Source organism: Bos indicus, chromosome 20 (genome assembly GCF_029378745.1).
Source record: "Bos indicus isolate NIAB-ARS_2022 breed Sahiwal x Tharparkar chromosome 20, NIAB-ARS_B.indTharparkar_mat_pri_1.0, whole genome shotgun sequence".
NCBI classification, from domain to species: Eukaryota; Metazoa; Chordata; class Mammalia; order Artiodactyla; family Bovidae; genus Bos; species Bos indicus.
Window position 1 is genome coordinate 62,406,868 of NC_091779.1, and position 14,610 is coordinate 62,421,477.

General features: G+C 49.6%; 1 protein-coding gene across 3 annotated transcripts in view; it reads right to left on the reverse strand.

Moving 5' to 3' along the window:
- ANKRD33B (ankyrin repeat domain 33B) overlaps positions 1-14,610 on the reverse strand; it is a 101,677-nt gene that overhangs the window by 25,323 nt on the left and 61,744 nt on the right. For all 3 annotated transcript variants that reach the window (XM_070774848.1, XM_019982826.2, XM_070774849.1), the window contains exon 2: positions 14,473-14,602. In XM_070774848.1, coding sequence (XP_070630949.1) covers positions 14,473-14,602 — 130 coding nt within the window. The remainder of the gene's footprint in view (positions 1-14,472; positions 14,603-14,610) is intronic.

The following is a 14,610-nucleotide window of genomic DNA, read 5'->3' on the forward strand; positions in this document are numbered from 1 at the left end:
TATACCCTCCCTTGGTGATCCTATCCACCCTCACGGATCAAGTCATCATCCTAAAACTTCCAGATCACTTATCTCTAGCTAATCTATTTTCCTGAGTTTCTTACCTAAGTATATATCTACTGGATATTTCATCTTGGGCGTTCCACCAACAAATCAAATTCAACATATAAAATTTAAAACATGTTTCTTCCAAACCTACTCCTCCCATCCACATTCTTTGTCAGTGATGAATATCAGCAATCACCCACCAAAGTGCCCAAGCCAGAAGTCTGGGCTTTCTCTTCAGCCCTCCCCTATCCCATCAACATCCAAGTATGGAGGAATTCTGCCAAAGCCACCTCTTAAACATCTTACAAGCCTGTCCATGTTTCCCCATCCCCACTTCTAACCTGGATGGCAGCCACCACCATATCCTTCCTGGGGTCCACTCCTCTCCTAACTGAACTTGTCCCATTTATGCTCCATTTTCTACACTATCAGCAAGAAACTCTTCCAATCGACACAACTACTACTTAAACCCTCTCATGCTTTCTACTCTTTAGATAAATTCTTGACTCTTTAACCAGCTAGCTTCTTTCTATCTAGCCCTGCTCTCTGAAGGGTAGCCGAATATGCCACCCAAAACATGCAACTGTGGCATAAGAATTATTTGAGCCAAAGACAACAGAGAAGAAGCAGATACAAGAAAAGCTCCCTGTCCTCCCCCATGTGCCTAAAAGCAGGACATACATTTTCTTATTTTATTCTTTTATTTTCCCAGGTTTTATTGATATAATTAACATCTAGCACTGTGCTGAATTAAGGAGTACAGCATAATAATTTGACTTCCATATATTGTGAAATATTACCACAGTAAGTATAGCTAACATCCATCATTTCATTCACATACCCAAAAAGGGGTACAGTTTTTCTTCTTTGTAATGAGACACTAAAAAACTGCTTTCCTCTGTCCTGTATTTCTCCATAAATATATGGAGATGGCATATATTTCCATCTTCTGTCTTTAAGGAAGATGACACATAAGCCAGAGTTCTGAGCCACCTGCTTGAGTTACTCATCTTTAGCTGGGTGTCCCCCACTTACACATGAGGTCCATGTGTTTATAGGTGTCTGGTTCTCTCTTGTTAGTCTTTTATTACAGGGGTCTCACTTGGGAATCCAGTAGGGTAGAGAGAAGGTTATTTTTCCTTCCCTATATCCCCTCTTTATCCTCAGCTCTTGCACGCATGGACTCTGTAATTATACAACTCTCTCTCTTTTTTAAAATTGTAATTTATTTATATATTTGGCTGTGCTGGGTCTTCACTGCTGCTCGGGCTCCTCTCCAGTTGCAGCAGGCAGGAGCTACTCTCTAGCCTCAGTGCACGAGTCTCTCATTCAGATGGCTTCTCTCGTTGCACCTCCTGGGCTCTAGAACACAGGCTCAGTAGTTGCAGTGCTCGGACTCAGTCACCCTGAAGCATATGGGATCTTCCCCGACCTGGGATCTAACCCAAGTCCCCTGCATTGGCAGGCAGATTCTTTACCACTGAGCCATCAGGGAAGACTACAACTCTCTTTCCCTTCACCCGTGTGCCATGCTTTCTCTAATCTACTGGTCTTTGCAGTCCCCCTGCCAGATATGTTCTTCCTTTGCTTCCAATGGAAGCTCTGCCCTCGTCCCCCAAGATTGAATCAGGCACCAAAACCATGATGCCTCACAGTTCACATTTCCATGTGGCCATGGATTCCCACAGCCACCATAACCCTCATGACCCTGATCTCAAGTCCAAAACTTCCAATGGACAGCACACTTGGTAAATATTTAGTAAAAAAGCTGAAGGATTCCTACTTCTCCCTTGAAAGATGTTCACATATCAAAAAAGTTGTTAATTTTCAAGTCCCTGGTGGCTCTGTTGGTGAAGAATCTGCCTGCAGTGTAGGAGACCTGGGTTCGATCCCTGGGCTGGGAAGATCCCCTAAAGGAGGTCATGGCAACCCACTCTAGTATTCTTGCCTAGGGAATCCCCATGGACAGAGGAGCCTGGCGGGCTGCAGTCCACAGCGTCTCAAAGAATCGGACATGACTGAACAACTAAGCACAAGTCATAAAAGCACATTATCAAGATCACAGGGCCATCACAATTAATAATTTTTGACTCATTCAACACGTAACCGGTACCAATTATAAGCTAAAAGTCTTGTTTATGCTTTCATTCAAGGAAAGGAAACAGACAATAAACCTGTGCTGCTCTAAAAATGGGAAAACGTTACCAAATTAGGGTTGTCTAATAGCAATCCACTCCAGTATTCTTACCTGAAAAATCTCAGGGACAGAGGAGCCTAGCGGGCTACAGTCCAAAAGGTCACAAAGAGTTGGATGTGACCCAGCACGCACACACCGAGACTTGATTGCTCTGACAGCAGGTACTCGGAATGGAATTTCCCCAATGAGGCCAGTAGAGGGAACTGTTGATTGGAAATATCAGGTTCCAGCAGCACCAATGAAGAGGACAGGTTCTTTGTTCCCATCCAGAAGCGGGGGCGGGGGGCTGCACGTGGGAGCAGCAGTGGGGAGCACACACAGGCCATCCTCTCTAACTGGGGAGCACACACAGGCCATCCCCTCTAACTGGGGAGCACACACAGGCCATCCCCTCTAACTGGGGAGCACACACAGGCCATCCCCTCTAACTGGGGAGCACACACAGGCCATCCCCTCTAACTGGGGAGCACACACAGGCCATCCCCTCTAACTGGGGAGCACACACAGGCCATCCCCTCTAACTGGGGAGCACACACAGGCCATCCCCTCTAACTGGGGAGCACACACAGGCCATCCCCTCTAACTGGGGAGCACACACAGGCCATCCCCTCTAACTGGGGAGCACACACAGGCCATCCCCTCTAACTGGGGAGCACACACAGGCCATCCCCTCTAACTGGGGAGCACACACAGGCCATCCCCTCTAACTGGGGAGCACACACAGGCCATCCTCTAACTGGGGAACAGGACCATCCTCTCTAGCTGGGGAGCACACACAGGCCATCCTCTCTAACTGGGGAACAGGACCATCCTCTCTAACTGGGGAGCAGGACCATCCTCTCTAATTGGGGAGCAGGGCCAGCAGCTTCAAAGGAGGTGGCATTGCTGTGCACGGTCAGAAAGGCTCGGAAAACGAGTTTATGGGAAAAGGCAAGGCAGTGCTAGGAAACCTGAGAGACGTGCCAAGCCCTAATTTATTTTAAACAGAAACCAAGTAAAAGCAAAACCCTTCAAAAATCCATAAAAATCACAATGAAGTCAGACTCAAATCATGGTCGGGTGTAGTGGTAATAAAATAAGATAAATACAATGAAGAGGCGTTTATCCCCGGCTCAGGCCAAGTCATACATTCTCCTCGAAAGTGGGGCCCTCCCCAGATCCAGTTCACAAGTCGGAACACACACAGGCAGCCTGAGCCCCCGGCCGCTGCCTGAAGCCTCCTGGCTCCAGCAGCAAGTGACATGAAGAATGTCATGAAAGGCTTCTTTGGGGTTAGCTGCTCAGTTGTGTCTGACTCTGCAACACCATGGACTGTAGCCTGCAGGCTCCTCTGTCCTTGGGAGTTTCCAGGCAAGAATACTGGAGTGGGTTGCCATTGACTTGGTGGTAAAGAATCCACCTGTCAATGCAGGAGACATAGGTTCGATCCCTGGTCCAAGAAGATCCCACATGCCATGGAGCAACTAAGCCCTTGTACCACAAATATTTAGATCACACTCTTTAAGCCTGGGAATCACAACTACTGAAGCCCAGGAGCCCTAGAGCCTGTGCTCCACAAGAGACGTGACTGCAATGAGAAGCCTGCTCACCACAGCTAGAAAGCAGTCCCCACTCTCTGCAACTAGAGAAAAGTCAGCACATTGCAATGAAGACCCAGCACAGGCAAAAATACCAAATAAAGAAGTTAAAAAATAATGCCAGACTGGCTCTCAGTGCATTTCCTGCAGAACTTTAAAGATATGTTCAAGGAATAACAGGCTTCAGGGATGCACCAGAGGCCATGTGTGCTGAATCAACTTGATATTATCACCAGTTCAGAAGACCCCTGTGGTTTTCTGATTTCATCTTCTGCTGTTCTGTTAAAGGGGAACAAGAAACAGGAAAAGGAAACACCTAAAGCCATCCAATATTTTGGCCACCTGATGCAAAAAGCCGACTCAGTGGAAAAGACCCTGATGCTTTAGAAAGATTGAAGGCCTGAGGAGAAGGGGATGACAGAGGATGAGATGGTTGCATGACACCATCGACTTAATGGACATGAGTTTGAGCAAACTTCCAGAGATAGTGGAGGACAGGGAAGCCTGGCATGCTGCAGTCCATGGGGTTGCAAAGAGTTGGACGAGATCAAGAGGCTGAACAATAAACAAAGCCACCCTCCGGGATGTAATTCATTCCTTCCATTATCTCACTTTATATTTTTGTTAGGGCAAGTCTGGTAGAGGTTAAAATTACTGGTATTACTGATATTTAGGGATTCTTGGAGGCTTTATTTTCATACATTCTCACCATAGAAAAAGCCTAATTCAGGTTCAGTTGTGTTTTTCTTTTACATTTTATTTTTTATGTGAACCATTTTTTAAAAAGCCTTTATTGAATTTGTTATAATATTGCTTCTGTTTTGTGTTTTGGTTTTTTGACCATGGCCACAATGCATAGGGGATCTAAGCTTCCCGACCAGGGATTGAACCCCCATCCTTTGCATTGGAAGGCAAAGTCTTAACCACTAGACCACCAGGGAAGTCCCTCAGCTGTATCCTGATTCTGCAGAACTCGAGGAGGTTAGGCTTTGAAGAGAACACCGGACAGGCAGATCAGGCATTTGCATCCTAATTTACACTCCGAGGCCGGGCTCCTGACTCTCAGCCAAGATACACAGCTGTGATATCAAATAATACAAACGTGTGGTCACTTCCCAGTCTTCCTTAACCACAAAGATTCGGTGGGGCCAACGCTGACCAGGTCAAGTCAACTGGGGTCACTGCACCGCCCTGGCCAGTGACTTGTTTGGTCAGGGCCGGGTATGTGAGGCAAGCCTGACAGCTGTAACCAAAGCTGTGCTGGAGGCTTCTGGAAATGCTCTCCCATCTCAGAGAACAGAACATGGACTGGGACTTGCTCCTTCCCAAAGCTTCCTATGCTGTAACGTGAAGCCACGCTGCTTGGAGCTGCCAGGCCATCTTGAGCCCAGAGGGAAAAGGTCAAGAATTTCTGAGAAGCCGGGCCCAGGTCCTGACAACACAACACCACAAAATGAAGCAACCACCCTTCACTCCCAACTGTTGCCTTCAGACAGGTCATGTTGCAAGAGAAGGCCGTTTTCTCATCGTGGAAGCTTGTTTCGTTGGACACTCAGGAGACTGCACCCAAAAGCCAGAGCAGATCCTGCTGCTGCTGCTGCTGCTGCTAAGTCACTTCAGTCGTGTCCTATCCTAGGCGCCAGTAAAAATCACAGAAACGCAACTGCACCTGTGCCTCAGACGGTAATGACTCCGTCTGCAATGCGGGAGACCTGGGTTCAATCCCTGGAATGGGAAGATCCCCTGGAGAAAGAAACGGCAACCCACTCCAGTATTCTTGCCTGGAGAATCCCCATGGACAGAGGAGCCTGGTGGGCTATAGTTCATGAGGTTGCAAAGAGTCGGAAACGACTAAGCATTAACACACACACAAGTGCAAACAGTAAGCGAAGTCCATTTGAGCTGACGCGTTCTCAGCCCTGGGGGATATGCTGGGAAGTTGAAACTGGCACAGCTTCTCCTAAAAGCCACTTGGTAGGGCCTTCCCTGGTGATCCAGTGGTTAAGACTCCACACTTCCACTGCCGGGGCCGCCTGTTCAGTCCCTGGTCGGGGAACTAAGATCCCACAGGCCCTGTGGCAAGGCCAACAACAACAACAGAAAGCCACTTGGCAGGGGCTCCGTAAATGGACAGGTTGAAAACGTGCCGGTCCTTTGATGAAGCGATTGAGTTCTAAGAATCTGTGCGTACATTTCTCCTCTTTCCTTCTCTGCCCTGCTCTGACCTCCACAAACCACACCTGCGGGGTCCCTTAGCCCTGAAGTCTCGGGTGTGACTTAGCAGGGGCCCTGTGGAAGGTGCCAGAGGGGATGTGCTTCTGGTCCCCGCCTGCCTTCTAGCTAGGGGGTTCAGGTGACCCAGGCCCCAGCTCCTGGGGGCAGCCCTCCCCTCTCCCCCGCCCCCAGGACCCTTCCCTGAGCTCGGGCCCCATCTCCACTCGCAGTCCCCTTAACCATTGCTCGGTTTAGCCTCTGAGTGCACCTGCTGCTCTACTGTACCACCAGGATGTTGGTGGGTACACGCCCCCGCCCCCTCCAAACTGTCCCCCTCGCATCCCACCAGCCCCGACCCCGACACGAACGGCTGCACTCTGGCGTTGTCTGTAACCGGCTAATTCAGAAACCCTCGAGCATGAGACTTTAAATTCAGGAGATGGGGTTACGTGGGCCCTTGACCGCCCCTGTAGACCCAGCACTTAACACAGCCATTGGACATGAAGTGACTGCCGGATAAATATGTTTTAAAAGAAGATCTTGTATAGTAAAGATGAGCCACAGTTGACTGACTTTCTCAGTTACTGGACGCCAGGGACACGGACGTGAACACACCATCACTCAGGTGTGTGCTGTAGGAACCAGGCAAATCTCGTGTCCACTGGTCCATGCAGAAAGATCTCCTAGATCTACTGAGTGAAAACAATTAAAATCAAGTCTCTACAGAATTGCCCCATCCAAGTAAATAAAAGGTGCCTGCACACACTTTGTGTTTGAAAAGGAGAGACTGAGTTCTGGCAAAGTAACCAGCTGGAATGCGGCCAGTCAATGAGAGACCGGGGAGAGAGAGAAGGGACAATTCTTTTATTTTTTTTAAACAGTTTTTTAAAATATTTATTTGGCTGGACCAGGTCTTAGCTGCAGCATGTGGGATCTAGTTCCCTGACCGGGGATCGAACCCAGACCCCCTTGTACTGGGAGTGCAGAGTCTTAGCCACCGGACCACCAGGGAAGCCCTGGGAAATTTCTAATGATTTTTTAAAACAATACTTCTGTAGTGATTTTTCACCATAAGCACTTATTACTATATGTTTTTTGGTAGTAAGAAATCATCAAATAAATAAAGCTGGTTATAGAATTGGATTAAAACGGGGCATCATTTGATTCTATCCACTGAAATCACAGCCTCTTCGGTTAAAATATCAGTACGTGAAAGTCATAACAGAAGCTCTCAGCTGCTGTCCTTTATCCTCGCTGTGATCTAGTGATGGCTGTGTCCCTGTGATAACATCTCACCCGGCTCCGTGAACCACTCCAGCTCCAGCTCCGAGGCCCGCTGACAGGCACCGGGGCCACCATTCTGTATGGGAACCTGTGACACTCCATTCCCAAAGTGAGGTCCCCAGACCTGAAGCACCAGCCTCACCTGGGAACTCGCTGAAACGTGCACTGCGAGTCTCACCCCAGGCCTTGCTGCTGCTGTTTACTAAGTCATTTCCGACTCTTTGTGACCCCACAGACAACAGCTCGCCAGACTCCTCTGTCCATGGGATTTTCCAGGCAAGAATCCTGGAGTGGGTCGCCGTCTTCTGCTCCAGGGGATTTCCCGACCCAGAGCTTGAACCCGAGTCTCCTGCATTGTCAGGTGGATTCTTTACCATTGAGCCACCTGGGAAGTCCCAGACCTACACAATCCAAAACTCTGGGGACTGGGTCCAGCCATCTGGGTTAAAACACAGATTATCCACCTGTGGGTTATGATGATTCAGCTTGTAACTGAGCAGGATCCTCCGGGGCCTTCCCAGGACAGACACCCCCACCCCGACCACAACCTCTGCCAGCCTCTTCTTTGTACAAAAAAAAAAAAAAAAAAAAAAGGTTAGCCTCCTGCTGCTGCTGCCGCTAAGTCGCTTCAGTCGTGTCCAACTCTGTGTGACCCCATAGACAGCGGCCCACCAGGCTTCCCCATCCCTGGGATTCTCCAGGCAAGAACACTGAAGTGAGTTGCCATTTCCTTCTCCAATGCATGAAAGTGAAGTTCCAAAGAATAAATTTAATCAGAGTAGTGAGAAAATGCAGAAATAAAGGAGAACAGTCAAGCAAAACAAATGAGTAATAGTTTAGCCATTAAATAAAGTCAAGGACCTTCAGTTCCTTCTCAAGGGCCACAGGTGATATTCTGAGCCACGTCCTCTGAGCTGTTTTGCAGATACTGAAACCCCCACCAGGTGGAAGAACTTAACTGTATGCTGCCCATAAGCACGAGACCCCAGACTGCTTGGAACTAGAGGTTGATGAGGTTGACTTCCAGTTATCTCACCACCAGCCAATCAGCAGAATGTTCACAAGCTGATCAGACACCCGAAACCCCTCTTCCTCATCCTGTCTTTAAAAACCCCTCCCTGAAAGCCTTCAAGGAGTTGCAGCCTTTGGAGCACTACCTGCCTGGATTCTTTACTTGGCGCCGGCAATAAATGCTGCCCTTCCCTTCACCACAACCCAGGGTCAGGAGGTTGGCTTTACTGTGTGCTGGCAAGCGGACCCAAGTTCGGTTCAGAAACAAGCTCAAGTCTGACAACCAAGCTCTGTGCTCCGAGGTCATGATACTCTCAGGGAGGAGGGCAGCAAGTCACCATCCCCAGCTGTATCAGTATATTAGGGAAAAATCATGTCCTCACATGGAGGCAATTAAGATAAAGAAGGAAACACTGTTTTCTTTAAAATATAGCACGGCAGAGGATGAGATGATTGGGTGACATCACCGACTCGATGGATGTGAGTTTGAGCAAGCTTCAGGAGTTGGTGATGAAGAGGGAGGCCTCGTGTGCTGCAGTCCATGGGGTCGCAAACAGTCGGACATGACTGAGCGATTGAACTGAACTGAACAGCACAAAAACTACACTCCACCCTTCCCTGCTCCCAAACAATTCAGTGCCAAACCTTGGTGGGCAGAGCCAGGAGGCTCCCTGTAGGCCTGGGTGGGTCAGGGCCCCAGTGGAGGGAGCGGACACCGTGCCAGGGGGAGGGAAGTCCATACAGAGCATGAACAAATCAGTTAAATAGGTCAAGGGCTGTGGAAGCCAGGAAAAAGAGGAAATACATTACGTTTTGTTTCTAAAAGAAGATAAACAGAATTCATCGACACGTCCAATCGTTAACAATGGTTCCCTCCAGAAAGTAAAAACGGAAAGACCTGGCAGTGAGGAGCTAAGTGATTTTCACCCTTAACTTTAATTGCTTGTGTGTTTTATTTTCCAAACATTATCTACTATATTTTACAATCAGCTTATCAGAACATCGGCAGGGCTCCGTGGAGAAAGCACCAGGAGAGCCGCCACGTTGCCAGCCTCCTCCGGCATGACCCAGTCTGGGTTGCAGTCCCAACCCCCCCCACACCCTCACCGCTGGTACCTGCACACTTCAACACACCCCAGCCATCTGCATCCCACCAGCTGCTCTGCAGTCTAAGCTTTTTGGAGGGGAGGCTCCACCAGGGACCACCAGCTCTCTTGAGGGCAGAGCAGGAAGTCCATGAACACAGGAGTCTGCCCCCTGTCTCCACTTCCCACAAAAGCAACGGGCAGAAGACTTATCTGTACCAGAAACCACAGAAAGACACCATCCACTGGCCAGAATTCCTGGAAGGAATTTCTGTCAAATGCAGTGGAGACAGAAGCAGGTTGCAGGCAAGGACAGGGCATTACAGGTATTTGACCTGTAATGTACAGGTATGAGACCTCGGGGGGCTCCACCAGTGTCCCCAGAGAAAGAGGGGCTACAGAGATGCATGGAGAGCCACTGATGCCGTTTCCAACCCCCAGGCACATGAGCCAAGCCCGTGGTGCTCCCACACCCAGCTCCTACTGCTGCAGAGATGACACCAGGCAGGGGGCAGGGGACATTCAACCATGATGGCACAGGCTGCTGGCCCACCCCACGCCTGCAGCCCAGGACGGGGAGCAGCTGGGGTCCCACACCTGCAGCCCAGGGTGGGGAGCAGCTGGGGTTTCACGCCTGCAGCCCAGGGAGAGGAGCAGCTGGGGTGACTGATCCCAGCCTGCCTGGGTTTCTCCCTCTAGGTCCCAGGCTCAGACCCAGAGCCTGGAAAACACACGGAGCCCTTTTCTTCTCTTTTTGCTGGGCCTCTCTCTAACCTTGAAAGGACCTACGCCATCATCTTTTTAATTTATTGTTTTTTTATTGGAGGATAATGGCTTTACAATGTAGTGTTAGTTTCTGCTGTACGACAGAGTGAATCAACTCTATGTATACATATATCCCCTCCCTCTTAAGCCTCCTTCTCACGAGGCCCCATCTCACCCCTCTAGGTCATCACAGAGCACCGAGCTGAGCTCCGTGTGTTGTACAGTAGCTTCCCACTAGCCATGTCATCTTTGACTTAAATAAACCAGTCAGAGAGGCACGAACCCTGCGTAAAGATAATCGAACTTTGTATTCTTCCAAATTCCCATGTTGAAACCCCAGTCCCCACTGTGTCTGTACTTGGAGATGGAGGTTTTGTGCAGGTAACTTAAGGTTAAATGAGGTCATATGGGTGGGGCCCCGATCCAACAGGACTGGTGTCCTTACACGAGGAGACATGAGACCCCTGGATCTCCTCTCTCTGCCATGCAAGGACATAGCAGGGAGATGCCACGTGCAAGCCAGAAAGAGAGGCCTCCCCAGGAACCAAGTGGCCCAGCACCTTGACCCTGGACTTCCAGCCTCCAAAACTGTGAGAAATAAATTTCTGCTGTTTAAGCTCCTAATGTATGGTGATTCTGTTAATAGCAGCCCAAATGGACTAAGACATTAGTATGCTCATAAAGAAAAAACTACATGAGTTTGAGCAAACTCTGGGAGATACTGAAAGACAGGGAGGCCTGGTGTGCTGTAGTCCATGGGATTGCAAAGAACCTGGACACAGCTGAGCGACTGAACAACAACAACAACCCAATGAATAGTGTTAAAACAAACAAATGAAGTCATGTGGAGCATTTCCAAAGATGCTAAGAGTAAAGAAGAGAAAAGAAAAAACAATGATGACAAAGAGTTTAGGGAGGAGGATCTAAGCTACACCTAAGAGGGAATCCCGGAAAGAAAAAATAAAACAAGGCTGATGCAGTGTTCAAAGAAGTAACAAGAAAGTGTTCCCGAAAATAAAAATATGCCTAACATGAGTCAAACAAAGAGAGAAGGAATGGAAATACACAGTATGGCTGTTTTCGGGTTTTTTTGTTGGCGGTGGTTGGTTGGGTTCTGTGCCCTGTCAAGGATGGGGGGCAGGCATCATCACAGTTTAAGACACATCAGGGTGTCACAAAGACAAAAATCAGGCTGCACTCGGATTGCTCCTCTGCAACACGGTTCTTTTTTTTTTTTAAACAGGAAAACGGCAAGTTGTTATTTTCTGTGTGACTACAAAATAAAAATATTTTCAAATAGGCAAGAATTCAGAAAGGGCCTCATGGGTATTGATAGCATAGGCACCACTGATACCCTTACACACACAAAGAGCTCTTGCAAATCACTAAGTAACCTCTTCTTCCTGTTCGTTCTCATGCTCTAGGATGAGACTTGGGCTCCAGTCCACGCCATGGCCCCGCTGCCCAGAGATGCCTGCCAACCTGTGGCAATGCCAGAGGGAACTGGAGTCTGGCACGCTACACTCTCCACCGGCCGTGGAGACCGCTTACCTAGATGGCTCAGCATTTCAAAGGCCTGGGACCCAAGTGGAGATGGTGTTTCTCCTTTTGTACGTCCCTTCATGACCTACCCTTTCACGCACACCTCTTTGAGTTGGCATCACCCACCGTCCAGAAGGGCTGAAAGCCAGCCCAGACCCACCTCTCCCGCTGTGGCCTACCATCTCAACCCCTGGGACCTGAGCTTTCTGCCACACGGCCTGTGTTTCTTCTCTGCTCTGTGACAAGGACTCCATGTCCACCAGGGTCATCTCGCCCCCGTCACCACCCACCCAGCCTCATGCCACCCAAGTGCACCTCCTCACCTTGGATCTAGACCCTTGATCACCTGGTCCTGCTTCCTCATGGGGCCACTTCTTCCACCATCCTAGAGGCGTGCAGTCCTTGCCCTTCCTAAGATGAGCCAGCTCCCTCTGGGTTCCCGGGCTTTATGGTGTCCGAACAGGCACTGCCTGCCTCTGACTTCTGCAATGCCCAGCACAGGCCCCCTCCTCCATGACCCCAGTCCCAAAGCACCAGGCTAGATGGGGTGTTCTCACCCCACATCTCCGGACACACCTTCCATCAGAGCCCCATCAGATGGCTATTGAGCTGGACAATTACTCAAGGGCAGAAACGCCCTTCACTTCACTACCCCTGGTCCCTGCCTTGGTCCTTGGTCAGTGGGTGGTTAATGAGTGATAAGGCCTCGGTCACTGAACGCTTCTCACAAAATCCTTTTACTCTTTTGCACCTGGGCTTTCAGAGTCCGGAGTGCCTCCATATGAAGGAAGGCTTCACGCGGATAGGACAGGTGTGAGTGAACACAGTCGAAACACCTGGCTGACTCTGGCGGTTTTCCACCTTAGGCGTCTTGATTGAAAAGCAGGTGTGCTCAGACGACTTCCCATTAAAAGGATGAAACGGCAGGACACTGAGTCTCTGCTTCGCCCGAGCTCCAAGATCAGCCACTCAGGCAGGCTTAGACATGGGAGTCGGTGATGCAGGGTGGGATAGCGAGGTCCGCCTCCGGTGGCCCCCACAGAAGTTCCCTTTCCAGAATCGACATGCAGTCTGCTCCGGGGCATTTTCTGCAGCTTCCCGGCCCTGACTCCAGTTCTCTGCAGCTCTCAGTAACACTCAGCAACACTAAATGGTGGCCCACATTCCTTTCATAGACAAACGCCCTTTCTTCTGAACTCAGCCTGAAGCAATTTCTCTCCTGGAAGCTGAGAACCCAAGTGATGCAATAGATAGAATTTTGAAAGCCAAGAATTTTGAAAGCAGTCAATTACAAACCCAGTTAATGCTACAGTTACAAATAAAGCGTGGGTCTGAAGGAACAAGCATAGTTTCATGTTCGTCTCACAATGTTAAAGTTAAGTTGCTCAGTCCTGTCGGACACTTTGTGACCCCATGGACTGTAGCCTACCAGGCTCCTCTGTCAGTGGGGATTCTCCAAGCAAGAACACTAGAGTGGGTTGCCATCCCCTCCTCCAGGGGATCTTCTCATCCAGGGATCGAACCCAGATCTCCTGCAGTGCAGCCAGATTCTTTACCATCTATCTGAGCCACCAGGAATGTCCGAATCCAGTTCCAAATCGGAGAGCTGTGCACAGTTAGTTCACTTGGCAATGCTGGTGTAAGGATCACCTCTAGAGATAAAAATCCTGGGCAGGAAGGATGTTTACCCTTTACAAGGTGCTCTCACTAACAAGCCCCACCTTGTCATGCTAACACCCTCTCAGCAAGAAGCCCCTGGTTTTTCTCTACATCTCCAGGCAAAGTGCAAAGTTATCTCCTAAATGTGTCCACATTTTATACATTAACTGTCACTAGGGTCTCTCCCACTCATGAGTTCACCAGCATCTTTCGGACCCTGGGTCTCCGAGCACTGGTGGGGTGTTAGGCTCTAGGAGAGCTGACGTGGAAGCTGGGTGTCCAGTACAGTTTCACGTTCAAAGGCTTCGGGCAGTTGCAGAGCTAATTCCGCCCCACACTGAGTCCCGCACCAGCGGGTAAACCGCACTTGTAACAGAGAACAGACCTGACTCCACACTGGGTCTATTCCTTTCACCGCAACCCTTTCGCTCCGAGGCCTGTGCTTAGTCATGCTGGATCTCCACCTTTTGTAAGACAATGCTGCCTAGGCCTGAACTGTACAGGACGGCCCATTCTCAAGGCTCTGACCTTTAAAAGTGTAACACGTTTCCATTCATATAGAGATTAAGGGTGGCAGAGCAGAAAATAACAATTGTCCTGGTGGAGATTTACAGGAACCTTGTGACCAGACCTGCTCAGACAGTCGCAAGAACAGAGGATTCTAGCACCAAGAAGGTTGTAAGCGACCAGCCACACACACCCCTCTCCTCTTTTAGTAAAAATGAAGCCTAAATTCTACCTCGGGTAAGATGGTTCTTTGGGGGCCCTCGTCCACGATCTCCTCGGTCTTCTGGCTTTTTGAATAAAGTCACTATTCCTTGCTCCAACCCATGTCTCTGGACTGACTGTCCTGTCCTGCAGACAGCAGTGCAGGCGGGGACTCAGCAACACACTGTCCCAAGTGCACAAACAGAATGCACCCACCCTCGACCCTTTCCTGTCCTTCTCAGCAGTAAAGCATGACCCCTGATCAGTGACACACTTGCGACACCAGTCTCAGGAGCTGAGGTCAAGTGCAGGCCCCCCATGGCCTGGGGGCCCTGGTCCGACCTCGTGGGCTCTGGGGAGGGAAGGTGAAGCTCGGTCTTACCTGCCTGGGCAGCCGTGATGAGGGCCGTGTTCCCCTCGCTGTCCTGCCAGTTGACATCAACATGGGGGCACTCTGCTAAGATCACCACAGTATCCACAAAGCCGTGGTAGCAGGCGACAATAAGGCCGGTCTAGAAAT